The sequence below is a fragment of the Columba livia genome, chromosome 13, assembly GCF_036013475.1.
Source record: "Columba livia isolate bColLiv1 breed racing homer chromosome 13, bColLiv1.pat.W.v2, whole genome shotgun sequence".
Lineage (NCBI taxonomy): Eukaryota > Metazoa > Chordata > Aves > Columbiformes > Columbidae > Columba > Columba livia.
In genome coordinates this window covers 12,784,305-12,811,528 of record NC_088614.1, presented here as the reverse complement: position 1 = coordinate 12,811,528, position 27,224 = coordinate 12,784,305, and the positions used below count along the sequence as shown (strand labels likewise).

At 45.4% G+C, this 27,224-nt stretch overlaps 1 protein-coding gene across 5 annotated transcripts in view; it reads left to right on the top strand.

Annotated features, from left to right (window-relative positions):
* Positions 1–27,224, top strand: part of NLRC5 (NLR family CARD domain containing 5) — a 46,595-nt gene that overhangs the window by 2,109 nt on the left and 17,262 nt on the right. For all 5 annotated transcript variants that reach the window (XR_010465973.1, XR_002426637.2, XR_002426638.2 and 2 more), the window contains exons 2-32: positions 2,009–2,170; positions 2,704–3,004; positions 4,759–4,821; positions 6,404–6,469; positions 7,563–9,327; positions 9,737–9,820; positions 10,194–10,277; positions 10,362–10,445; positions 11,346–11,435; positions 12,264–12,314; positions 13,177–13,242; positions 13,937–14,020; positions 14,447–14,530; positions 14,913–15,002; positions 15,603–15,668; positions 16,670–16,747; positions 17,002–17,085; positions 18,108–18,191; positions 19,443–19,532; positions 19,656–19,703; positions 20,194–20,268; positions 21,045–21,128; positions 21,862–21,945; positions 22,863–22,952; positions 23,062–23,124; positions 23,813–23,896; positions 24,383–24,466; positions 25,072–25,161; positions 26,106–26,171; positions 26,674–26,757; positions 26,834–26,917. Coding sequence is in view for 2 of the 5 variants with exons in the window: in XM_005512638.3 (XP_005512695.2) it covers positions 2,165–2,170; positions 2,704–3,004; positions 4,759–4,821; positions 6,404–6,469; positions 7,563–9,327; positions 9,737–9,820; positions 10,194–10,277; positions 10,362–10,445; positions 11,346–11,435; positions 12,264–12,314; positions 13,177–13,242; positions 13,937–14,020; positions 14,447–14,530; positions 14,913–15,002; positions 15,603–15,668; positions 16,670–16,747; positions 17,002–17,085; positions 18,108–18,191; positions 19,443–19,532; positions 19,656–19,703; positions 20,194–20,268; positions 21,045–21,128; positions 21,862–21,945; positions 22,863–22,952; positions 23,062–23,124; positions 23,813–23,896; positions 24,383–24,466; positions 25,072–25,161; positions 26,106–26,171; positions 26,674–26,757; positions 26,834–26,917 (4,256 nt within the window). In the remaining 3 variants the exon portion in view is untranslated. The remainder of the gene's footprint in view (positions 1–2,008; positions 2,171–2,703; positions 3,005–4,758; positions 4,822–6,403; positions 6,470–7,562; positions 9,328–9,736; positions 9,821–10,193; positions 10,278–10,361; positions 10,446–11,345; positions 11,436–12,263; positions 12,315–13,176; positions 13,243–13,936; positions 14,021–14,446; positions 14,531–14,912; positions 15,003–15,602; positions 15,669–16,669; positions 16,748–17,001; positions 17,086–18,107; positions 18,192–19,442; positions 19,533–19,655; positions 19,704–20,193; positions 20,269–21,044; positions 21,129–21,861; positions 21,946–22,862; positions 22,953–23,061; positions 23,125–23,812; positions 23,897–24,382; positions 24,467–25,071; positions 25,162–26,105; positions 26,172–26,673; positions 26,758–26,833; positions 26,918–27,224) is intronic.

The window sequence follows — 27,224 nt, the reverse complement described above, 5'->3', positions numbered from 1 at the left end:
ATTTTGCAGTATGTTTAAATTTGAGATGTTTGAATGTTTGCTTTTAAGCTTTCTGGTAAATTGAAGCATTGTTTCCTTTGTTTTTAATGCATGTGTTTACTATTAGCATGCTTTATTTGTATAATTGATAATATAAAATACATTTTAGAGAGCTGGGTCTGTTTAGCCTGGAGAAGATTGAGAGGGGATCTTATCAATGCTTATAAATATCTCAAGGATGGGTGTCAAGAGAATGGACCAGACTCCTTTCAGTGGTGCCCAATGATAGGATGAGGGACAACAGGCACAGGCTGAAGCACAGGAGGTTCCATCTGAGTATGAGGAGAAACTTCTTTACTCTGAGGGTGCCAGAGCCCTGGGACAGGCTGCCCAGAGAGGGTGTGGAGTCTCCTTCTCTGGAAATGTTTAAAACTTGCCTGGACATGATCCTGTGTGATCTGCTCTGGTGATCCTGCTTTAGCAGGTGGGTTGGACTAGGTGATCTCCAGAGGTCACTTCCAACCCCAAGCAGTCTGTGATTCTGTGAATTTCATAATAAATAATTCAGAATGAAAACTTGCACATTCATTTCCATCTGAGTTTCAGTTTTTAACATCATGGAAATAGCCTGAGGAAAAAACTGAACCTGGTTAAGCCACATTTCACCAGGAACTTTTTTGTTCTTGTTAGAATAGTGAATGAGACACATTAGTGAATTTTTATGAACTGAGGGTTTTAGCCACATTTTGTTGGATCCCAAAGTTGCCTCAGTTTTTATGTACGACAACCTGAGAGCTTGATCTGGAATGGAACCTGGGTAGCTTCTTTCTTGCAGTGATATTGTCTCAGTATTTGGTGATGCTGCATAATAACCAACTTTGCCGTGGTTTTGACCTGAAGAGTCAGAGATCAGTAAAACACCGTGCAGTATCACCAGCTTTTCTCTTATCACATGTCTGCTTGGCTTTTTGGGTGCAGGAACAGAAGAGACTGACTTGGTCCTTCCCATCCTGCCCTCTGCTGTAGCAGTTGGTCAGGTCACATCCCTTTGCTGCATCCATTTGGCTCACATTCAAAACATCCAGGGCTGTTCAAAAGGCAGTGCAGAGAGCGGTGTTGGATTATGGCAGAAGGGGTGTCCTCTGAAACATGAACAAGAAAAACATTTTGAGTGGTTTTACATCCAGTGCTCCAACCTGGGACCTGCTTTTTGTTTTGTCTTTGGCTTCTGGTGCGTGCCATGCCCAGCAGCGATGTGAGGAAGTGATGTTCTCTCCATGCAGTGTGCCCCATGGAGCACCATGGCTCTGTGGTGAGGTCACGCCAGCACAAGCATGACTTTCTGATGAATTAGGAGTTGTCTGCACGCAAATGGGAAGGTCTTGGTTCTTTACAGCAAAGTGCTCTTGTGTCTTCCACTTCTGTTTTGAGTTCTTCCCTCACCTCCATAGAAATCTCCCACTCTTGTCCTTGGCCAGGTCAAGAAGAAGGCAAAAGTAAAAAGCCTGAAGGCCTGTTGGTCACTTTACTGTAGATACTTGAATGGTCAGTGCAGAGTAGAGCACGTCTGGGGGGTGAGGGCTGAACACAAGAGAAGGTGGGTTCCACAGCACGACTCCCCCACCCCTCCACTCTGGTAGTGGTGGGGTGGCCGCTGCTGTTGGGTTGGGAAGGTGTTTGCTCAGGAAAGGGCAGTGACTGGGGAACGGCGCTGTGTGCACCAGCCTCATTGGGGGGATGAAACGGTTCTACCCAAGAGGATGCTTCCGCTCAACAGTGTTACCAGCTTTTGGCTGAACTAGGCTGATCACTTACATCTTAGGGCACAAGGCTCAGTCTTGCATTTTTATCACATCCTCAAACGTCCAAACTTTGTGGTTGCTGGTGGCGTGAGTTGAGGTTGCTACCTAGAGATGAAAAGCTCCACAGCTGACCCCAGGATCAAAGGCATAGCTTCTAGATCTTGGACTTGTGCAATTGCTTATGCCATTTCATATCTATACCCTTTCTCCATTTTTATTATCTCTAGGCATCTGCACCGAGACAACTACATGGAGGTATGCACCATGTGTTGGGGAATTACTGTGTGCTGAAATGCTGCTGCTAGCAGTTCAGTTCTTCATCAGGGTATGGAGCAGAAGTCACCTTTGCATTGGACAAATGAGAGGAGGCTGAGCACACAACCATGCAGGTAAGAGACTGTGTGTGCATGGATTTTTTGTGGGAAGGAAGCACAAGTGAAGAGTGAAATTGTCACTAAAGTAGAAATGAGATGTTAATCCGCACAAGAACAGCTGCCTGAGTCCTCTGTGCAGGCGAATATCTTGCTCTTAGAGTCTCGCACCTCCCAGAGGTCCTACTGCATGTGAAAGATGCCTAAGATGTTACACTTTGCAGGCAGCCACCGCAGCGATGCAGGTAGCAACAGAGCTTCTTCCTGGCTGATGCCAGAGAGGCTGGCTCCAGTTGTTTGCTGCTGTCCCTTGCAGTGCCACTGCGTTGGGCACTGTGCAGACGAGCCCTGTTGTCCTCTTGCCCTGTAATGCCTGGGCTGGGGTTTGCCACATGACACGGTGACAGTAAGGCAGATAAGAAATGCTGGGCTGGACCAAGGAGTAGAAGAACAGATAGAGTCATGAAGGGTTGTGCTGGCTGCTGGCTTGTGTGGGTGAACTGCTCTCGCTCCTATACCCATTGCTACTCTTTCTGCTTACATCCCTCTAGCCCCCACTTCAGAATGATGATCTAGACCTGGAAGCAGCCGTAGCAAACGCCCGGCCCCAGCTAGTGGAGTTCCTCAGTCACCGTCCCGAATGGCTGCTCACGACCTCCCGGTGCTTCCTCCCTGGAGTGGCCATGGATGGCCTGGATGGCATCACCAACTGCAAAGAAAGAGTCTCAGTGCTCCTTGACCTGCTGGAGGCAGCAGGCCCTGCCACCTGGAAGCAGTTTGCACAGTACCTCTGCATGGAGTGCGACCTCCCCCTGGATCTGGAGATACTGCTCATGAGTTCTGCGGGAGAAGGTAACGGAGATCAGGTCAGCTTCTTCTGGCTCTCTCCAAACACGGCCAGTGCCTTGGCCCCCGATAGCGAGCAGACCACTGTAAGGAGTGAGACCACCCGTGTCCCCACTTGTGCGGTCAATGAGAGGTGACAGTTTGCTTTGTGGTGTCCAGGCGGTTACAAGTGAGGCAAAGCCTCTTGGTTAAAAAATGATGCGACTTTCTTCTTGGTTCACCCTGCCTGTCTTTCACCATTGTCTCTGAAATAAGATCAGTTCCTCCAAACATAGTTATTGCCAGCAAACAGCAATAGTTTATGTTTTCAGATGCTTTTTTTCACTGGTGCTAAGCCTGTGTTGGTGGGCACTTACTTCATTCTTTCAATAAGAGTTGGCCTGATTTGAGGATGGAGGGTTCTGTGGACCTTGTGGGAACCTGTGCGGTCATATCATCTGGATTCCTGAATAGGAAGTGTCCCCAGGGGTGAAGTCACTTTGCTCAGAGAAAAAATAGTGTTCTTGAGACTCTAATTAAGTCTGTTTGAAATGTGAGAAAAAAGGTGTGCTGTGCTGTGGGGACTCCTGATTGCTTTTTGTGGGAGTGGGGAGGAATTCCAGCCTTTTAATCCTGTGGTGTATCATAAAAGAAGACATTTCTTAAGGTTTCAGAGTTGACTTATGCTGGTTTAACTGTAATATTAACAGTTTAGTGTAATTGATCCTTCTGAAGATGAATTGCTTTCGGTTTTGCTCCAGGGGTGGCTTTCAGTTAACCCTGCCCCTCTGCACAGCCCTGTGGTTGCAGGGACTGTCCCAGGAGCAGGCAGGAGTTGGTGGTTTGGAGGATGACACAGGACCACACTTTAGAGCAGTGATACAGAGGTTAGGCAGGATTAACCATTAGATCACTTTAGCTGAACTGACTCCCAGGGAGAAGAGTTTCTGTCTGCGTGGTGAACAAGACTGGAGCACTGATGCGGGCTAAAACCAACCTGAGGGGCAGTCCAAGCAGTGCTTGGGATGAGTAGTGGACAATAGTGGGATTGAGTCTTCCAGCACCAGAACAGGCTTATATGGCACACAGGGCAAGAGTCAGGACATCTGAGCAGTTGAAGGGATTTTGTGTGAGCCTGTGGTGCAGCACGTGTGCCTATTTGGAGCTTTGTTCTTTGTGGCTTCATGCTGATGCTAGAGCTGGAAATCACTGGAAATGGCAATGAGGGGAATTAACGTATGAAGGCTTCCTATCTGATTTTGGAGAGCGATGCTTTCACGCATGAGTTATCTGAACAGAAGAGCCTGGGTGGCATGTGGACTCTGTCTGGTGAATGTTTTCTTGGGGCTGGCTGTGCTGAGGGGGGTTTTGCAGCAGCTTGAGCTGTGCAGTGAGTCAGAAAAGGCCCTTGACTGGGCTGGTAACTGACTCTGCCAACGGTTTCATCACAGAAACACCTCCTTTGAAGGAATGGGGAAGAGTATGGTTTCCCTTTTTGGCTGCAGTGTGGTTTTCAGATCAGCCAAAGCCGACTACACTCTGAGGCTGTATGTATCGTAAAGTTGTTTCACTCCTCCTTTGAAAGCAGAGGTTAACTGTATTTTAGAGCAATCTGAAAGGAAAAGATCAGATGGGGAGCCTGAAACCTGGCTGTATTGTATCAGCACTTATACTGAGTCTTGGTTTGTACCACTGTGTGTGTTGTTGGCCAGCAGCACCACAGATTTCAAGAGGAGGACACTTGCAGTAACTGTGTTTCGTTTCCAATCTAACTCCTTTAGGTAACTTAAGCCAGAAACCAGAAGCATGCACAGATGGGAGTGCCTGGTCGTCTGTGCCAAAAGGTAAGGCTGGAACAGGCCCTGGGGTGCTATGCTCTTGGAGTTTATCTTCTCTGCCCGTGGGCTGGGCACAGCTACAAATGTCCTACATATTGGCCACAGCGCTGGCAAGCTGTGGGAAGCCACTGCAGCTCCAGGTTTGGTTTTTCTTCTCTTGGTGGTTTCCAGATGAACCTCCCCTGTTTTGTTTTCTCTCCTTGAGTTTTAGGAAAGCCTTTTTGGCCCTGACTTTGCTAAGGAACTCACTTATTTTAGTTTCTATAGCCAAGGGAATCTCCCAGCCACGCTGAAAAGTCCCCACTTTTTGTGCTTTTACAGTGGTTGGTTCCTTGGTAGGCGGAGGAAGTTGGTTTGGCTTTTAAAGGAAGAGCAGAAAGACTATTCTGGAGTTGATCCAGCACAAACCATTGCAGAGGTGTCAGAGCTGAAGAAAACATATGGCAGTAGTTCTAGGGCTTTCTTCAATGGTGAATTTGGGACTGAAGCCTTCCTGCTCAGTACAGATCATTAAATTAAGTGTTTATTTTCAAGATCCCTCCTCTTTCCCTGGCACGTTACCATCACCCAAGTGATGGTCAGAAGCCTTTGGTGCAATGTGAAAATCCTGAAGGTGTGTGCCACCACTGAGTCATGTCCCTGGACCCTCATGTAACAGCTGCTGAAATAATTGGAAGCTGCTAATTTCTTCAGTCACTAGATATTAATTTTCCAGAAAATGAAATGCCAGCCCGGGTCCTCTGGCTGGGTGAGAAGATAAATGGTGGAGGTAGCAGCAAAAGGAATCCAGATCATCACAGAAAGCTGCCATCAGTTTGCCATGTCCTCTTGAAATGTGTGCTGGGGGAAAACGAAGCACGGGGAAATGCAGCTTTGTGTTCTTTGGCTGCAGCATGGGGGGGTCTCTGAGGTGGGACCCTGGGAGTGCAGAGAGCAAAGAGAAGACATTGTGTTCTGCAGAGGTGCTGGATATTGGTGGCATGGAGTGGGGTGGTGCTGGATTGCCCATGGGTGAAAAATAGATGATTTGAAGGAAAAGCTGCTCTTCTTTTTTTTTTTTTTTCCTGCTATGTGAATTTGGGGACTGGCTAAATCTCACACAGCAACAGGAGCTTCTTGCAGAGCTGAGTCTGGTTCTTGCTGAGATTTGCCAGTTCCCTCAGTACCTGTGTGTTTGCATCTGCAGTTTGCATTCCCAGCTCCTGGCCAGAGACAGACTTTTAGCATCACGCTCCCTCAGTAGTGAGCAATATCTGCTGCCTTTACCCACTTGTAGCTCCCAACCTACCCTTTGCTGTTCCAGCCATTAGTGTGGTCACAGAGACACTTTTTCCCTGCTTTTCACTCAGAAATTCCTCCTGAGTCACAGCACTGCAAATACTGTATCTCGTGTGTCACATGCAGCTTTCAGGCCTTGAAAACAAAAGTGGCCTTTCTGTTCTGCGGGCAGACTGGTTTGCAAATACTTTTGCCTCTTTGATTTTGCCTCTTCAGCTCCCCAAATACTTTGCTGGAGAGTCTCATCCAGCTTTGATAAACTGTCGTTCAAAATGATCTTTTGACATGCTTCTGACTTTTCACTTTTCAGGGTTTTCTCGACGTCGCCATCGCAGCAGCTCTGTGAGTGATAGGGATGCTAAACAGCAGCGACTAGGTATGTAGGTGTTCCAGAAGCAGAGCGGTGGTTTGTGTCCCTCTGAGGAAGGACCTATTTAACTTCTTTGCAGAAACACCCAAAAAGTCAACCTCACGTGTTGAGGGAAACTTTTGTTTATCTGCTGCATAAACTCTTAATGCAACATGTTATAAAATACACAGATAGTGGGACCTGGCAAATAATAAGAAACATCCATAGCAATTTCAGAGATATATTAAATCTACCTGAGCAGATGGGATGCAAATGGCATAGGCTAAAAAATCCCTTAAAGTGTGATATGCCAGTAAAGCATTCGGTTGTAGGTCATCCTGGTATTCATTTATTTTTTTAACCAAATCAGGAGGCATACTGACAAATTAAAACCCAATAAAGGCTCCACAGTTTCTCTAGCACATTAAAAACTCTTATGATTTCAGCTCACTCTCAAGTAGAGAAGTAACTGAATAGATGAGTGATGACCAAGTTGAGCCAGAGTAATTCCAGGAAAGACTGGGCAGCCTGAGCGGTCTGGTGGAGGAACACAGGGAGTGTGGCAAAGCCGGCAGCTGCAGCTGGGCTGGGGCCAGGTTTGGCTGCAAGTTTGTGTACAGGAGAGTTCTTGAGGAGCTGCTCCCAGGAGGCCAGATCGTGTCCATTGACAAAACTCAGCAGCAGTGAGGAGAGGGTTTTTCAGAAGGTGCTGAGCGCCCTTGGTTATCACCATTATTCTCTCTTCAACAAAGAGATGCTGATACCATCAGGGATCTCAAATTCTCAAGGCAAAAGATAAGTCTGTTCTGAGGTGCAGAGAGCTGAGCAAGGGTGACACAGGGCCAGGTGTGGCTGAACAGGGAATTATATGCATAGTACACCAATACCTAATTCTCCTCTTAAAGAGATAAGATGATTCAGATTTTATATGAAGCTTTTTCACCTTTTCCCTGAATTTTCTTCTTCTTTGTGCAAAAGTAGGAAAAATTATGGGTTATTTTCATGTGGCCAAAATTCGTCATTTCTACGTAGCTCTGTGGAGCATCCCTTGTTTCTGTTTGTTTAAGTGTTAGTATTAACTTCTTCACCCTCATACTCACTGTGTTGTTTTCTCTCTCAGATTCAGCTGAAAAGTACCGGCGTCTCCTCATTGATTCTATCTGCCAGAGATACGGAAGCACAAGAGCAGCAGGAGCAGCAGCACAGCAACAAACACAACAAACACAGCCACTGGCTTTCAAACAAGCCTTTGTCAACCTTGTCATTCGGCAGAGCAAAGCCTCCCGCTTAAAAGAGAGAACAGATAGACCCCGGGGGGATGCAGCGGGTGCTTCCGAACCAGAAGAATGTGTGGGTACAGCCGTGAAAGTGTCAGATCTGTTTTGTAACGTCATCGCATCAGGCATGACGAAGGTGATCTTTTTCGTTGGTAAACCAGGTACAGGCAAAACCATGCTAATGCACAGGATTTGTCAGAAATGGGCAGAAGGTGTCCTACCTCAGTTTCTCTTCACTTTCCTGTTTGAGTTTCGGCAGCTGAATTTATTAAAAAGAAAATTGACCCTGAAGGAGCTTTTGTTTGACCTGTTTCTTCAGCCAGAAGACAGCCCTGATGAAGTGTTCCAGTACCTGCTGGAAAATGCCTGGCGTACACTGATCATCTTTGATGGGCTGGATGAGTTTGCAGCTAACATGGACGTGTCATCCTCTTCTAAGGGAGGCCCAACTCTTACCTCCCGTATGTCCATATCTCAGCTCTTTGCAAACCTCTGTCATGGGAAGCTCCTGCCTGGTTGCACAGTGTTGGTCACCAGCCGACCAAAGAGATTACCTGACTTCTTATTAAACACAGTAGACCTGCTAGGAGAAATTTGGGGATTTGACCATGAGAAGGTTGAGGAGTATGTCAGCCACTATTTTAATCAGCACTCATTCAAAGAACAAGCCATTGCTCACCTGAAGAACAACACCAAGCTCCTCAGCATGTGTCAGATCCCTGCTCTGTGTTACGTTGTGTGCATCTGTTTGGAGTATTTGCTTCTTAAACATCAGATGAGTGTGGAGCTTCCTCAGACTATGACACAGTTTTATATCAGAATGCTTCTCATCTTCATAAACAAACAGCAGGGAGAGCGTGTGCGTGATGAGGTGACTCAGCTGAACTGTAACAAGAATGCCATTTGGGGTCTGTGTGATCTTGCACTGAAAAGCCTGGAAGATAAGAAACTTGTATTTTATGTAGGTGATATTCCAGAGCACGTGAAGGAATTTGCTTCCTTACATGGACTGCTGACTGTCTTTGAGGTGAAGACGAGTGGCACTCACCCAGAGACTGGCTATGCCTTTGTGCACTTGAGCTTGCAAGAGTTTTTTGCAGCAGTGTGTCTCATGATAAGTAACAGGGTAGACAAGAACTACCTAAAGAAGAAGTTCTCCTTGAAGTCAAGGTGGACTTTAAAGAATGTGACGAAGACTGAGTTCATCGAGAATTTTCACATCTTTCTCTCAGGCTTGTCGTCGAAAGAGTGCAGGACATTTCTCATGCTGCTGGCTGAACAAGATGAAGCGTGGGTGCAGGACAAGCAGGACGCAATCCTGCAGTCTCTCAAGAAACTGGCGGCCACTCATCTGACAGGGCCTAAGGTCATCGAGCTCTGCCATTGCACCTTTGAAACGCAAGACCTCAAAGTTGCCCAGCACATCGGGCGCCTGCTGAATTTCAAGTATGAGTTTAAAAACTTTAGACTGACACCTCTGGACATGTCGGCTTTGGTTTTTGTCATAAACTCGGGCCAGGATTTGACTTATTTGGATTTTGTAGGATGTCTCATGGACATTGACTGTTTGGAGGTTCTGGCTGGCTGTAAAACTATCGAGCACTTAAGGTAAACAGGCTGAGTGCTGTGAGCCGGTGGGTGGAGAGAAGGGGCCAAGGGGATGAACGGGGAAGCCTTGTATTTGTTTTAGAAGGCGGAAAAAGACACGTGAGAAATTCTGATCTGAACAGCATAACTTCGATACCGAATAAATTTATGAAATAATGAATTTATGACTGATTGAAAGGTTATAAATCCATTCTGGCTGTATTTTTTGTAGGTTTCTTTGTTTTGATTAAAACAATCAAACAATGGGGTCATTAGTATAGTAGGTAAGAGAGAAGATGATAGGCATTTCTTGACAAGACGAAGGCAGAGTGAATTCTGCAAGCAAATGAGAAAGTTGTGATCTCAGTGAAATCACCATAAACCAGCTGAACAGGAGTTTTACATTTCTTCATTTTTCTTCATGTTTTAGCTTTCGTAGTAGGAGATGTGGTGATGACTTTGCTGCTGCCCTTTCAAAGAGCTTACAGGGAATGGAGTGCCTGAAGAAACTAGAGTAAGTCTTTGCTTGTAAGGGTAGTGGTTTCTCTCTTTCTATCTGTCCTCTGTTTCTGTCTTGAAGTTTAGTTACCTTGGCTCACTCAAGGCTCATCTGCTCTGTGCAGCACTGTATGGAGAGTAACGCAGTGCTATGCAGAGCAGCATGGAGACATGTGGCTCTTGTTTTATGTTGGTATCAAGACAAGTGTTGCGTTGCCCTGGTTAAAAAGGAGTATCGAGTTGTTTGCAGGTGGTAGAGTTCGGCCACCATCTCTCTGTGCTGCTGTGCCTGGAGTGTGGCAGGCACACATCTGAGACAGGCTTAACATGCGCTGCACAGGATGCCAGTCCTACCTCTGCTTGCTTTGAATGTTTAATTCTTTTTCCAGGTTGACAGGTGGGAGCATCACAGCTGAGGGGATGACTGACTTGGTCCAGGCTTTATCACAGTGCCTCCAGCTTGAGGAAATAAAGTGAGTGTGTTGTGGCAATGACCCTCAAATCAACTGCTCATTCCTTGGGGCTTGGGGTGCTAACAAGAATGAATCTGTGTGCAGCTTGCAGGACAATCGGATACGTGATCCAGATGTGAAGAGGGTGATGGACCTGTTCTCCAGAATGGAAAAGCTGAAGAAAATAGAGTGAGTGAAAATGGCTTATATCTATTAAAAGTGATAGCCACTGTGAAGCCAAGCATAGCATCAGAGTTTAAATCCTCAGCAGAGCAGAGTTGCTGGATGTCTCTAATAAGGGTGACACTCGCTCCTGGAGATGCCACTGGGGGGCGTGCAGGGTGCTAAGCTGAGGCACAGACGTTTAAGTGCAAGCAGAGCTGTGCTCAGTTTGAGACACACTCAGCCTCACAGGTCTTACCCAGATGTTTTAAAGTAGTCTCAAGGGAATGCTGACACCACTGACACCTCATTCCTTCACACATTTGTATGACACACAGACAGTGGTGTTGTCACAGTTGATTCCTTTGAGGCTCACGGGAATGATGCTCTGTGGCTCTGGGAACAAGCAGAGGATTTGTACAAGCAAGACTTTGTTTTATATTTAATGAGGACCAGCAAGTAATGAAATTGGAAAAAATATGCAATTAAAGAATAAATCTTCAGAGGTTGCTAGGATTGTGTCTTTGGGGATGTTTTAAATGTGAGAGTTTAGACCACACTGTTTTAATATGCTGTACTTGGGTTAGTTATAGCAACAGTTTAACTGCACTGTGGGTCAGTTGTGTAGTCATACAGGTATAAAGTACATTCTCTACATAACCCCAAAATGGTTAGTGACTCTTCTCTTGCACATAGAGTCAGCGTCCCTGATTCTAAATTCATGTGAGCTATAGCTTACAGAGAACTATGATCTGATGATGCTTTTGCTGGGTCCTAAACGCAAAATTCTGAAGTTTTGGAGAAATCCCTTAACTAAAAGCATGTGTGCTTCAGGGAGTTGGAGTGCAGAACAGAGGACATTTGCCTAAGAAGAGAGTGTGCTGTTGGGTCTAGCAGCTGAGGTTGTGTTCTTCCTCATGTTCACAGCCTGAGCAACAATGATCTTTCCTCGACTGCTGTTTTCCTTTTGGCAAAGGAAGTCATCGCGTGTCAAAATGCTACTGAACTGCGTGTCAGGTATCAATACATGAGCTGTTACAAAAGCAAATACATTGTCTCTTTAGATGCTGACTTTTAAAATGGACACTGGTTTCCAGCTTAATTGTTCGCTAATCAAAGTCAACAAAAATGAATTTTGCTTCTTTTTGTTTTCTGTTCGAAACAGAATTGGAATTCACTATATTATGGACTTCCTCTTTGTATTGTTTTAATATGTTATTTTATCCTTGGTCTGTGAATTAATTTTTAGGGTGTCATATATCTTCTTATATAACATATTTTAAACTTTATTTTAAGCTCTGCAATCTATCAACCAGGAGATTCTTTACCAGCTACTCTACATTTGCTATAAATCAGCTAATTTTACTGATAAGGTGTGGATTTAGGTAGCTTTATTTCTGTGTTCCTTTAAATTACAAGTTTTGGTGTTTTCATAGGTAGAGGATGACAGAGAAAGGGTAGAATTTTTAAATCCTAGCTTTTATGGTTGTCTTATATTTTAACAGGCCAAATTAATCCTTGATGTCACTCCATGCAGCTGCTTCTTATTTTTCGTATTGGAATGGATTTCTACTGAACCTCTTCCCAACAAACTGTTGATCTTGCAAAAAACACCAAAAATCCCAGCTCAGTCTTCTTAACTGTGTTACTCCTTTGTCTGTACTGCAGCCCCAGTTCAACATGCGGGGTGTCCTGCTGCTCGATTGCTCGCCTGTGGCAATGTGCTAGCGCTGCAGATGTCCAGACCCCTTTAGCATCCAGGCATCGGTCCTTACAGAGCACCTCTGCTAAAGAAACAGCATCTTTCCACCTGTGTACTAACGTTGATTTGGTTCTCTTTTTCAGGGAGGACACGGTGATTATATATTTTTCTGGCTCAGCTGGGAAAGTTTCAAGGTGAGAAACTACACTTGGGGTTACACTGATTCAAACCATCATTTTGGTGTCGCTATAAACCACTCCAGCAACAGAACTGGTTGCCTGTGCCCTTGCATCTGGCAGAGCTGGATCCACCTGGGTGAGGAGGAAGATAACCAAAATACCTGGTCTTTGCACAGACCTAACAGCCAGTTCCACAAAGGCAGCGCCTTACTGCCTGTGTAAGCTTGAAATGCTGTGTTCTGATTGCAAAAGTACTGCTGCTGAAGCCAGTGGACAGTTGAATGTGAGAATAAATGAAGGAAAAGCCTTTCCGCCTTTCCTGGCTGGCTCCTGACTTCTCCCTTCTTGTGCATACTTTTGAAGGAGAGTGGATTTGGCCTTAAGATACTACAGAGCAATCTCTTGTTTCCTGATAGGGAGCTCACTGTGTTGTGCATTCCTCAAGGGACCTCACGATATTTGGCATGTGTGTGTGAAGGCTGAGCCAGCTGGAAATGGTTCCTGTTCAGGTGCCTGAACATCCATCTCTGCTGGTGTGGGCAGCCTGGCACGTGTGGGTGTGTTTATCCCTTTCTGTCGTGGCACAATCCCATGTGAAAGCAAAACACCCTGTGTCTTAGTAGTGCCCTCGAATTGAAGTCCAGTTATCAAGTTGATTCAAATATGCAGTGAAATCCCGTGTGGAGACCCACTGTGCTCCCATCTCCTAATAGAGTCTTCTGGCTGTTGAAGATCACTTGGCCTTGCATAGAATGGTTAGACAGAACACAAACCTTGTGACTTTTTGAGAAAACTTCCAGAAAATACTAACCAGCTCCCCCAGGTCTTCATATTTTGTGGAGGCATATTAAAGGCCAAATATTTTGCTTGCTTGCAGATCTTTGGATTTGGGGTGGGAAGAGAATACGGACCATGCAATTCCAACCAGACATGTGAAGTTATGGTAAGAGAGGCATTGAAATTCTTGCCAGTGAATGTGATTTGCATGTGACAGGTACTACAGAAGGACAAGAATAGCAGCTGTGTTGGTCCTTAAGGACAGAGGAGATTTTCACATATGATAAAGTTTGAAATACACCTGAATCAGTAAATAAAAGTAACAACAGAAAACCCTATCTGGCACAGCCAATGGCTTTATTTATTGTGTGTTGGGCTCTACAGCCCCGGAGAGGCAGAGCTCCCTTGATAATGCCCATCTTGCCAAATGTTCTCATAGCTACCAAAGGCGTGAGCCATATAGTTTTCTTTCTTGCCTGGGCTCCAGAAGAGGGCAGTGGCTTTCTCAAAGTAGGAGAACTCAGACATGTTATCTGAGCATGTTAAGGTTGGGAAATGTCTCTTCTTTAGCTTCTTGTCTTTCCCGTGCTACTCTGCACAGCAGGAACCATTACATCCATCCCCTTCTCGTGGATGGCAGTGGCAGGTGGTTCTGACACAAAGTGTTGTGCTTGCACAGCACTCTGCAAGTGCATCCCTCTGTGCTCCTTTTGCAGCCACAGAGAGAGTAATATGCCCAGGGCTGTGTGGTAGAGCAGAGAGTAAAACCTTCCTGAGTACCTCTGTGTGTGCTCCCTTGGAGAGAGACACCAGAAGTGCCTGGGCCCCACTGTCTCGTTGTTAACCCTTCCTGTTCACAGCTTGCAGGATCGCAGCCTGTCTCCCCAACATGCCAAGGAGGTGGTTGCCATTCTCCAGAGCTGTCCCTGTCTCTCTGAAGTGGAGTAAGTGCCTCCTTTCCTTCCTGTTGAGTGGCTGGTGTGTGGTGGGGAGCAGGGGATGGTACGTATAGAGGGCAGTGAGGCATGGGACCTGACCTCAAAGAAGGAGCCCCAGCACTGTGTTATGTCTGGTGGGATCCTGGTTGGGGATTTTTGGTGAGGTTCAGCAGGAAATAAATGCTGAGCAACCTTTGATTCCTGTGACAAGTGCAGCCTCTGGCTCCCTGAGACCATAACCCCCATGTCCGAGGGATAATACTCTTTGTCTCAAGTTGCTCCATGCGACGATAAGCAGGGAAGATTGATGTGGGACAGAAGAAAAGTCCAGATAAAAAAAAGCAATTGTAGGAAAGGGAAAACAAGAAGATTTTGAGGGCTTTGTTGTTTATACTGTTCAAAACATTCCCCACTAACTGGAAAATGCCTCAGTTTATCAGGTAACAAGCTTGGAGATGAAGGCTGCAGTTGCCTGCTGGAAAGCCTCCCTTGGATATCAATTTCAAAGCAGCTGGAGTAAGTGTTACCTTGTACAAAACCAAACTGTCCTCTTTCCTTGAGCTCAGCAAGGACTGTACAGACATGCTGGGCGGGGATCTGGGGGGCAAAGGCCTCACCCAGGCCAGTGCTACAGAAGCAGCTCTGGGCACCCTTAAGGAAGGATGAGACTCAGCCCATGAGACTGTTCAGGATGCAGTTGGTCACTTGCTCAGAGCATCACGCACAGAAACTGGTCTAAATGAATCTGAAGTGTCATTTCATTAAAACCCCTTCCTCAGGAGTAGTGGTCCTGTGTGTGCAAAACGGGTGCAGCCATGCAGCACGCCGATGGCCACGTCCACTAGGACAGTCCTGTGGGATTTCAGTGACCAGTAATTGCCTTTTTTCTCTTTCTTAGTCTCAGTCAAAACTGCCTCTCTGTTAATGGAATTTGCAGTCTGTTGAAGTCTGTAAATACCTGCCAGAAGATGATGGAGGTACAAGTCAGGTATGTAGGTCTTGAATTATTCCTGAGTTAAACTCCAATATGCAAGTCTGAGAGTTACATTCTGAGATTTTTGTTGAGTCACCTCAGAAGTGGGGTGGGTGAGGAACATGTCCAAAGATGATTACTCAAACTGACACTTGGCAATACATTGCTGTAAGCTGATTTTGTCTGAGCCATCAGCCAGAATTTGAGAAGGTATGGAACTGTGTGTCGTTTCATGTGTGGAGGCAGTTTTTTAAACTCTTTACTACTCTCTGCCCTGAGAAGTTTTGGAGAGAGTGTGGAGTATGAGAATGGGTGATATCTCCTGGAATGGAGCTGGAAGGTCTCTATTACTTTCCCTCAGAAACACCCCAGAGTTCAAGTGTGGCAATTTTGTCTGCACTTTCTCTGATGGTTCAGAGAGACTGGGTCATATGCTGTTTCATAGTTTGATCCAACCAGGGTTTAAAACTAATGGAGATTATTTTTTGCTTACTGTGGGAGTGTTTTAAGTGGTTGGTGTAATCAGTTTTGCAGAGCAAAATCAAGCACTCTTAAACAAGAAGTCCTGTAAATAGCCTAAATGTAACATTGATTGATGCCTTCACTTCTTCACAGCCTTTGTCGTGAGACTGCAGTCCTGAGGTTTACTGAAGACAGAGAGTTTGCTTCCCATCCTCCCAGGTAGATCGTGTGTGCACAAATGGTGTTTTCTCAGCACCTCATTTAGTTCTTGTATCCTGTTTAAGTACCAAGGGTAACACTTTATCTCTTGCCCCCACCCCGAATCTAAATGTTGTACTTTGTCCTGATTTTCTTAGCACTTTGGAAGTTCTCCACTACCTTCTATAGTGCTTGGTTATGTTTTATGTCTCTAGGGGTTATTTCAACCTGCAACATCCTAAGCAAAGCAGGCTGTTTAATGATAGCTGTGCTAGTGAATAGTGAAGTGTAAAAAACCAAGTGAACCACCTCCAAACCAAATTCCAAAAAGATTCACAGATCCCTGCATGTTTAAAACCATTTAGTTCACTACACTGTGCATTCTGCTACTCCTAAATCAAATTAAATTTGGAGTTTTATTTTTTCCCCTTAGAGAATTATGGGTCAAACCAGCTCGGTTCAAATGTTTACAGAAATAGCTTCATGTTGCTTCTGGAGCTCTGGGTTCATTTATTTATTCCCTTGTTCTCCATGGACTGAGCCCAGTGTAAAATAGCATTTCCCACAGCACACGTGCATCCCACCTCTTAGCTGTGGAGGAACAGCAAGGCTGTCATGGGATGTGACCCTGTTGTTGGGGATGTGCTTGAAAGAGAGTGGCAGCCTCACATGGTCTGTGACTCCTTTAAGGCACCAGGTAGCATTTCAGACTCAGATATCTTAGGATTTGGGTGTTCCATTTATTTATATGTAGTCTTTTTTTTTCCACATACATGGACTCTTTTCCCAAAACATGTTTAGACAAAAAAAAACATCCATCAAACTGTAGCTTAGAAGATAAATCTGTCTTTTGCCCTTCTTCCCAGTTGCTTGCATGCTCAAGTACTTGGTTAACCACTGAAAGAAAGAAGAGTTTGCTGTTGGCCAGATATGGGTGTGGGCTAGAGTCAGGGTAGCCCCAGAGAGCTGACAAATTGCTGAAGTGTGTTTTACTTTTGTCTGATTTTGTGCCCACATACTAGGAAAGATCCTGTGTTCTCTACTGATGGCCAACAGCATGGAGAGGAAAACCAGACACCCACTGCTTCTAAAAAAATAAGGTACCATGGCACATTTTCAGTGTATTTTGTGCATGTCCTATCTCTGGACCCTGTAGCTTATGTGACCTGCATGTCCGAGGTGAATCAAGATTATCAGTTGCTGCAGACAGAAAAAAAAAAGCAAGATATTTCAAGGGGATTTTTATTTCATTATCATCTCCTTGTTTATTTTCTGGTTTTCTGAAGGAGTGAAGTTTACAATCTTGTTTGCAATCATGCAGACCTGGACTGTTGGTTTCTCTTTCCCCTCCTAGACTGACAGATGGTCATTTTCAAGCCTGTGACCTGGAGAAGCTGTGTGCAGTCCTTAAGGAATGTAGCAGCATCTCTGAGCTGGAGTGAGTCCTTAACGCTTATGGTCTTTATCTGCACTGTTTTTTTAATATATTGAGAAAATGCAATTTGTTTGTTCTGCAGTGTTGTATGGAGAATGTGATAGAGAAGTAGCTTTATGAAAGACATAGCTTTACATGGGCTAATACCCTTTACCATAGAGGCACACAGTTCTAGTGCTCTCTTAGGGCAAAAGTTGCAGGACATAAATCTAGAAAGGGGGTGTTTGACCACTTGCCCTGACTTCAGGTATTACAAAAGCTGTAAAACCTTACACTGTCATTTTTGCCTTTGGACCATTTGGGAGCAAAGCTGCAGAACATGAAGAGTCCCACCTAAAGGGGCGGTGGCAGCCTGTGTTTTCACTGGTGATCCCACACATGGTGTGCAAGGACTTCCAGCACCAAAGCACTTTCTTCTGTCAGGGTGTGGGGAGTCATTCTGTTTGGTAACACCAAGGGTGAGCAGACCCAGGCCTGAGGGAAAGGCTGGTGAATGCACCCCCACATCTGGGTTTTGAGGACAGAACAAGGACCAGCACAAACGTATACCCTGTGTACCACCACCTGAGGGCTGGCAGCCTGTGGAAGAGATTTTTAGCCTTTATTCTTAAGCAATCATGTCCTTTGATCTCCCATCAGCCATAGCCTATTGTAATCCTTAGGCTTAGTCCTAAATCAGAGGACTAACACGTTTCTCCTCTCTTGGGCCTGTCCAGGTTGATAATTTTTCAGAGTTGTGGACTTCAGGTCTCTAGTAACTGCATTGAAAAGCACTGTCAGTCCAGAGGGGTCACTTGATGGACATGAGAAAAGGATGAGCCCTGAGCTAGATCTCTGACTGTCTTATGTTGGGTAATTCCAGTCTCTGGTTTCCTTGTCAGTGGAGAGAGGTAGCACATGAATTGTTTGTGTTAGAGTGCCTGTGTTCTGCTTTCAGAGCTCTCGTTACTAAAAGCTGATTGTGCCTATTGTTTTGTTTGGGTTTTTTTTTCTTTGAAAATTAAATGCCCTTCTTTAAATCCTAGCCTATCACATAATTTTCTGGGAGACGAGGGACTTTTGCAGCTGTTTCAATTCCTCACGAATTTGAAGATGTTACGTTCTCTCAAGTGAGTCCCTCTTCTTTCCCTTACACATGGATGGGTTTTTGTGGGAGTGTTGGTTGTAGAAGCACTGTCCACATTTGAGAAGGGCTCTTCAGGATCAAGTGCTGTTGTATTCTGTGTCTGTTGAGGATGGATGCACTGTGCTGTCTGGTCTGTCCCACCTCTAGTCCAGAACAGGGTGACTCCACTTGAAGCTGGATTGAGATCAGTGCCTAAGAGCCTCTGTCCTCAGTTCTGCCTGAAGGAGACAGGTGATCTCGTGTGCAGGGATGGCACCTGGTTTCTAAAACATCCTGAGATCTTTAGCAGGCTGCAGAATTTTTCTCTCCTGGTTCCTCATTGGGAGGGAGAGCAGTCCTGTCCTTCCTCTCCTGAGGTGGGCACCTTTGGAAGATAAATGCTGGGGAACTACAGCTTCAGCAGTGGAGTCTGAATTGAGCTGCAATGGTTGGCTTATGTTTATCTGGGTGTTTTTCCTGGCAACCCCATTGCAACTGCAGTGTGCAGGACTGTGGCTGAAGGAGGATAGCACAATTCTGCTTTATTGAAAGATATATTTACTGTTCCAGTTCGATTAATTGAACTAGTCTTGAGCCAAGACTGTTCCAGTTACTGACAGACTTCAGCATCTCTTCACAACAATGCAGAGAAACACACTGCTGTTATTTATCTGTTAGGTTGGTTGGTTGTTTTTTTATCACAACATCAAGTACACTGTCCACAGTCACATTGGACACTGTGATAGACCTAATAGACCTGAGCATTATCTTAGTTAGTGTGGGATTTGTACTGCCCCAGCTGTACTCACAGTCAGTGAGTTGGTTTTGCCTTGCATCAATGTCTTGAAATGCAAGGAATTCCATTTAACCATCAGAAAAAGCTTGTGTGGTAAGGATGGTCAATTACTAGAACACATTGCCCAGAGAGACTGTGGATTCTCCATCTTTGGAGGTATTCAAAACCCAGTTTGCTCTAGTGTAACCGTCTTCTGAGCAGGAGAATTTATCAGTTAATCTCCAGAGCTCCATTCCAGCCTCAATTATTCTGTGATTCTCTGAAGTCTAGGAGTGAGAGATGAATTTAAAAAATACTGAGTGAGTTGTGTTTGCAGAACTGTAGTTGGAAACACAGGCAGAGGGTGGCAAAGAAGCGTTTTCTGAGAGTGTTGGACAAGGATTGCTATTATTAGGTGATGCAGTATAAATTATTAGTTGTTTTTCTTGCAGCAGCTGATGTCATCTCTTCTTCCTGTAGGTTTAATGACAACCAGATCTCTCTGAACTCTGTGTTTTTCTTAGCTCAGTCCTTATGTACATTGGAACACATTAAAACAATGAACATCAGGTATGTCTAGAAGTACTTTTCCCATTTTTTGCTATTTAAGACCTCAAGCTCTTTTTTTTGAGCTGTTATAGAGGACCATGTGTCTTCAAACTCCACCCTAATTATGTTCTTTTCTGCTTACAGCTTAGGACACACACAGGTGATTCACCTAACATTTTGGGAAAGGACCAGGTAAAATCATACCCACTCATCCAAGCCTTTCAGACTCGTTGTTATGAAATCTCAAATAGATGGTGATGTGTGAGTCTGTGAGGTGTGCCAATTAAAGAGCTATTTGGCTTATAGCTCTAGTCAGGGTGGTAGAAGCGGGACAAGGTGTTTCATGGCTGATTGATTGACAGCAGCTTGAGGGTACGGAGCAGACGGCAGCATCCCACTGCTGACTGGGGCTGCAGTCATCTCCCTTCTGGGCCAGGGCAGAGCAAATGCCCAAAGTGCTGAGTGGATGCAGACCTCTCTGGGGGCTGGAAGAGGGATAATAAGGCCCTTTTTTTTCTGGGGATGACGTGGATCTTGTTCTGGCAGGTGGTGAGAGAAGGCAGACTGGAGCATGAGGTGACTGCCACCACCTCACGCTCTTTCCCAGCTGCAGCACAGGGACTCAATGACGTGGGGGCAATAACATCGGCACAACTCACGGGATAAACTGTTCTTTCCCCAGGGCCAGAAGTACCATCAGGTGGAGAAGCAATTTCCTGGCGCATCCCAAGCACATAGCAAATGGACGGTGCTTTCGGTACAGCATCTCCAGCTTCCTTTTGTCACCCAGTGGTGTAGGGAGACTTGGTTACAAGGGTCTTAGCTGGTGTAATTTGACAAAGCCATAAAGAGATTGGGCCAGCTGGCATCAACCCAGGTGCTTGTGCCTTGTGGTCACTGGACGGACACAGTGATATGCCAGAGGTGACTGGGTGAATAATACATCCTCTTGGGACAGACTTGGGATGTCCACTGCTACAGGCATATATATGAAAATAAATAGTGTGTCTTATACTTGGCTAGGATCATAGGGATTGTCTTGCTTTCCTGCAGGGGAAGCTCCAACCCATAAATAATGAGATACAGATCTGACTGGCTACTGCACTCATCCCATGGACATCTGCAAGTTTGTCACTCAGGAAGGTTTCTGCGATTTCCCTCTTTGAGAAGGAGATAGGAGGCACCATTCCTAACCTTGCTCTGGGAAAGCTGAGACAGTGCTGAGCAGGGAAAGATGCTGTCCAGTCTCCCGAGACAGTTTAAATACCAATGATGTGGCTTAGGGAGACAACAAGCGAAGTAACATGGCATTATATTTTGGTGAGCTGGCTCTCTTGAATGAACTCAGAGCTGGTGAAGTCATCTGTTTGTCACAGGTTTTGACTTCTCAGTCCTAGATCGTGGGTAGCAAAATATATGTAGTGGAAGTGAGAGGGTTGCTATGGGTCTCATCTGAAGATATGAGGCTTTGGGACATGAAGGGAGTGTTGCCACACTGTGGTCATGGGAAATGTTTTGCTTTGTTTGCTTCAGTCTCAGGGACTGCAGACTGGGTCCAGAGGATGTGACCAGGCTGTGCCAGATCCTGGCTCAGTGTCCCCAGCTGACAGAAATTGAGTAAGTATTGCACATTTGGCAACCCTGTCTGTCTGTCTGTCTCCCCATCTCCCCAGCCTGCAGATAGAGTTGGTGCTCAGGTTAGCAACCAGTGTAAATCATCTGTTGTCCCACCAGAGCCTCCTAGAAACCCCTGCAAAACTTCCCCCAGATGCTTAGATAAACCCACACCTTCCACTGCCTTCTCTGTTTCAGAGTTTGGCCTCTCCAAAGTCTACCATGTCTATGTGTAAAGGCTCCAGAACACATATGTGCTCTGTGTGTATTGTCATCTCCTCCTCAAGGCCCCAGCTTGTGGTATAGCTGGAGCAAGAGCACCCAGCCCACTGAGCCAGAAACCACTCCTGAATTGCTGCTCACTCCAGGCAGGAGCTGGGTGCCAACACAATTAGAATAATACCAATTGGAACAAAAAGTGAGTTAATAACAAATGAAAATAACATAATGCCCATATTGTATGCACAAAATAAATCAGTAGCCTGATTTATAAACTTACAGTAGTAGAAAAGTAAGACTTTTAAACCTGGAATGTCAATTTGCTATAGGATGTAGAGAAACACAAAGATCAGCCTATGAGGACTAAATCTTACCCAACTTTCAGGACATTTCTGGACAGAAATTTGCCTGTAACACCCCAATGCAAATATGTGTGTGCGTGTCCATGTAGATTTTATAGAAATACTTACAGATTGTACCAGTTTTGCTTGGAATTTTTTTCCTTCCATGTTTTTAGTCTGTGTGGAAATTCATTGAGTGACCAGAGCATTGAGAGATTGCTGAGCTTCCTGCCGTACTTCCATCATCTGACACTACTGAGGTAATGTTTGGGGTCCCTGCTTGGATTGCTGCCATGAAACATTGGTTTGGAAAGTTTTAACACCACAACATGTCTCAGGAGCATTAATCAGTACTTGCAGATTAATAAGCTAGGCAAAGAAAATGGAGAAACTCTTTCACACCCGTTCCTGTCTTGTTTCTAGAACCAAAGCAGCACTGAACTATTTTTTCTTTAGTGATGTATAGAGAAAAAAATAAGACAGGAGGAAAAATACCCACCCTAAGCACAGCATCTCAGATAATCCTCACTTAGCAGGTCCCATGGAACATGGCTAGCATCATCCATAGCAGATGTGGGACTTGTTGGTTGACACAGGGTGACAGCACAACACTCATGTGCGTGGTCAGCATCTCACAGCTCTGCCCCTGCAGAGATCTGGCATCCCGCCACACTCAACACCAGAAGTGTTTCATGGCAGCAGATCAGCCATTTAGCCTGGGAATTCAGGCTGGAGAGGTGCTGTCAGGGGCTAGTGCATTCCCACTATGTGGACAAAAAGCCCAGAAGCAGTGTGGCTATCATCTTCAAGGGGCTGTAATGTGGAGGAGCTACAGTGTCTCGAGAGTTTGAATTCGCTTACTCAGGAGGTTGCTTCCAGTCTGGGGTGTCTCTAGTCCAGTTGCCCACCCTTTACCACCTGGAGAGGAGTTGTTCAGTGTAAACCTTTGTTCTGTACTCCCTGTTTAGTTAAAGGGGACTAAAGGAAACTCTCCTTTAGTTAATGGAACCCTGGGTGCCAATGCTCAAAACTTTAAATCCTTGTTCACTGATCTTGAGTTAAATGGAGTAGATCCAGCCTCTTGCATCTCAAAGTAAACAACAGGAAAATTCAGTTGTGTGTATTGGAGCCATTCTTCTTAGGAGCTGATTTCATTGTTCTTTCCTCTCCTTTTCAGTATTAGGAATAATGCATTTTCCTCACGTTGCACTGTCTTACTTGTCAACTCCATCAACCTCTGTGAACGGATCAGAACGGTAGAAGTCCGGTAAGACACTCAGGCTGCTTGGAGCCCAGCAGCCCAGCTTTAAAAGGACTACAAAGCTTGTCATCTTTGAAGAGCATTGCTGAAGGACTGTCTTTTGTGTTTGCTTCAGGTCAAATGAAAATGCTTTTTTACATTTCGGAACAAGCGTGCGAAGCCAAAGGACATCCTGCAGGTACTGGCATACAACACTGAATCATAATTCACTTGTTTTGATTAGGTTTGAAACACTAATGCAGGTAGCCAGACCTCTTGTATGAAGAACTCATGGGCTAATAGTCAAGGAACTTGGGCTAGTAGCTGAAGCTTTGGGGCTCAATTCAGCTGCCTAAGTGCAACTCAGTACCATTTGAGATGAGCTGGGATGGCAAGAGACCTGTGCCTTTCTTGAGTGGCCTCTGGACTACTCATGATCAGCTTGAGTGGCACCAAATTCTGCTGTACAAGTGACTGAATTGAGCGCTAGGCACCGCATTTTCCAAAGTGTACCTCGAATTCTGTGTGATAATGTCAATATGAGCGTTAGTGTGATGTGTACATGACACGTGTCTGCAGCCTCTCTGGGAGCGATGGTTGCTGGGTGCCCCTGTAACGAATGCTGTAACACGTCTCCAGCTAGGCACCAAGGAGATGGCAAAAACTGTGAAAAGATCTGTTTCCCCTCTATAATGTGGGATTTGTCATCACTAACCTCATGGAGATTGTTATGAGGAGTATCAAACACCAGTGCGGCTCAGGGTGTTCATCTTAGTGAATTCCACATGGATACTGGTGTAAAAACAAAACTGGTGATGGGCAGTTCCCCCTGCTTAGCCTGACCCTGACTGCTGGCCGGGCTTTAACTCTTGCTGTCTCGTCCGCAGGGTGACGGGCTGTGCCATCGGTCAGGGGCAGGTAGATGAGCTCTGCAGCGTCCTGGCACAGCGTGGGTGGCCGGCTGAAGTCGAGTAAGTGGGGCTTGGGTTGTAACCGTCACCTTGAACAGGCGTCACTGAGGGAGAGCTGGGTCAACATGGTTCAGCATTGCTCGTGGTTTCCCACCCTGTCTGCGTGTACGTGTGTGCTTATGCAGACTGTGCAGAAACAAAATTGATTAGTAACCATATAGGTCCTTTATAAATAGATTTTTTAAGAGGGCTTGAGCTTGGTGGGATAAATTCATTGGGATTTTCACTCTGTGGCTGTTTTGAGGCATTTATTGTTTCATTGGAGCTGTGCTCTGAGCTAGTGTTAGGAAGTCTTCATCTGAGCTTGCTCTGGAGCTCATGCATGAGATGGTTTTGTAGGGCAGCAGTTTTTGTTAGACCTTTAATGGCTGAGCTGGGATTTAAGTCCAGGAAGTTCGGCTTTTTTTTTTTTTAAAGCTTCTCAGAGGAGCATTTCTGCTTAAAATGCTGAGTTTTGGTTGGCCACCTTGTTCTTCTGCCTTTCAGTCTCTCCAGGAATCAGCTGGGAGATGAAGGTCTGCGGTGCCTCTTGGACCACTTGCATCAAGTGCCTATTACCTGTTCCCTCAAGTAAGAAAACAGACTGTGAATGTGAGGTGCCCTAGCAGAAAGGCATTCATGTGATCCCTCCTGAAACTGGTTGTCATTATTCTTGCTGGCTCATGCCCTAGGAGGTAAGGTCTGAGCGAGCCATGAGCACAGCTCAAGACCTCCAGGCCAAGGTGACTCAGGGTCTGAGCCAAAACCTGCTGAAGTAAGTAGAAGTCTTTGTTAGCATCAGCAGGAGATAACAAGGCCCTGAGTGGGGTGATGCAAAGCAAGTTGACCCAGTCCCCTGAGTGTTCATCACTTTTCTATGCACCTTGTCCTCTTTGAATAACTCAAGGCACACAGATGCTGTGAGCTTTGCTGTGCCCTACATCAGCCTCTCCCCTTCCCTCTCTGGTGGGGGAGCGGCAGCTCCAGCAATCAGCAAGAGACAAGTTGCACTTGCTGTGTCACCCACGTCATCCGTGCTGTGTCTTGGAGGGGTTTGGTGCATCTAGCACAGCTGAAGGGGCCCAGCACCCCACAAACAGCCTTTGGTGTCAACTGTAATTTTGCCTGTGTGGCTGAAGAGTCAAGGACAACCCTAACTCTTAACACCTGAAAAACATTCTTTCTCTTCTGTGCAGTCTCAGCCATAATAGGATTTCTCAGGATGGAGTTCTGCAGCTCATAAATGCCTTTGCCACATCTGGAAATACTACTGAAGTTCAAGTCAGGTGTGTGCTTCTCCTCACCAAGTTCTGATTCTTCTCTGCATGTTTTCCTCTTCATTATTATAAAGTTTGTGATCTTTAGGTAATAATGATGAGGGCCACATTTTCAACTACCTTATATAAAAGTTTGTGTCTGTTTCTGCTGGCCAAACATAGCTGCCAAGGAGGAAGCTAGCAGAACAGTTATTCCACGGGGTCGTTATTTTTGTGTGTAAAAACACAGGTATTCAGCTATACTAATTGTTGTCATGTATGTATCTGTAAATGAGGCTATTCAGGACAGGAATCAGCACTTACTCTCTAAAAATGTGGTCCCTAATTCACTTCAGGATGCTGAGATTTCAGAGTGAGCCCGTTGAAAGTGATTTCCAATGTTCTTTACTTGGATTTGCATCTTTATCACCTTTCCTCTCTGGCAAAAACAACCCACCGGTTCTGGGCTTGTTGCGCTGGCATGAACTGATATTTTTTTCCTGGATTCCAGTCCCAAGGCAGGGCCATGCTGCAGATCGGCCCTTATCAGTGTTTATGCTCATGTAGACCAGCTGGTCTGCTGTGAACCCAGTTTAACCAGGATCACTTCCAGTTCAGTGCGGGTGCTGGGTCTTATGGCTGTGCTATTCTAAAGCGGATCAGTCTCCTGTTTTAGCTCTCCCCAGAGCCTGACACAGGGTGCAGGGACAGGAGGAGGCAGACAAAAGCAGGGCAGATCAGGATTGCTTCTCCAACCACCAGTGCTGCCTTATGCCAATTCAGCTTTACTGAAATGTTATTGAAGCATTTCCCTGGGCTGGTTTATTGCCAGGAAGAGGTGAACTGGGCCGGTTACCTCAGTTGCTGATGTGCTGTGTTGTTTTGTGCAGTTTGATGTATTGTTAAAGTCTGACCACTGAGAAAAATAGTCATTTTCCCTTCGAGTCTTACACTCACATGTCTTCTCTGTGCAGTTTGTGCTCCAAAGCAACTTTAATCATCAAGTTGACAAGCAGAGATGACACGAGAAAGATTTTGAGGTAACAACACAGATTTTTTTTTTTGTGTGATTTCTTTGACAGAGTTGGTGTCCTTTGTCTAGGGATGAGGCAGACAAAACCTTTTGTAGCCCCTAGCTCCTGGCATGGTGATATTTTACACTAATTGATGATACATTTCCTCTGATTAACTTTCTGAGAAGAGCTTTCTCTTGTCAGAGAAAACCCCACATGCCTTTCTCTCATTGTCTCCCCACTGACTGTTTCTCACCCAGGAACCTGTAGGTGTGCCTGCAGTCCCCATCACAGGACAGGGTGCTACAAAAAGCTGCTCCATTACCATACACATATTCTATATCAGAGCATCTCAACAGATGCTTTGAAAGTGTTACCATAATCTTTTTTGGAAGCCCTGCAAGACATTTAGGGTTTTGGTGCCATCTTTCTTTGTCTGTGGAGAAAGGTTGTGATGTGTGACATTCATGGTTTGGAAAGCCTGAACTTTTTGTAAGAACTAATACTGTTCTCTTTCTCATCCTTTCAGACTTGCTAAGTGCAACTTTCAGCCAGAGCACTTGGAGAAGTTGTGGTTGCTCCTGGAAAAGTGCACTGGTCTGACAGAATACATGTGAGTTAATGGCTGCTTGGACCCATTTGGGTGGGCTCGTTTGTAAGCCATTGATTACAGTGACCTTTGGTTCTAGATCCTCAAATAACAACGTGACAGTCCAAGTGGCAGGAAGACTTTTCCGTTCACTGAGGAAAAATCTGGGTCCTCTGAAAATCAGGTACTGTGTCACTGAACTGTTTTAGATACTGATCTCAGTCTGGTCTGACCATTTAAGATCTCCTTTCATCAAAACAAGAGTGAGCTGTGCTTCTTCTGAATATAGATAACATTGGCCTGAGAAATTCCCATGGGAGACTCTAAGTTACTGGTATTTTGGCTTTATCTCCTCGAATCCTACTAGGCATCATATAAACCTGTGGCCTTAAGCTCTGCTGCCTCTGTAGGCTTCTTCCTGCCTTACAAAGAAAGTTGCTAATTCTGAGGAATACATTCCTCCTGTGTCCTCACCAGAGCATCCTGCAGTT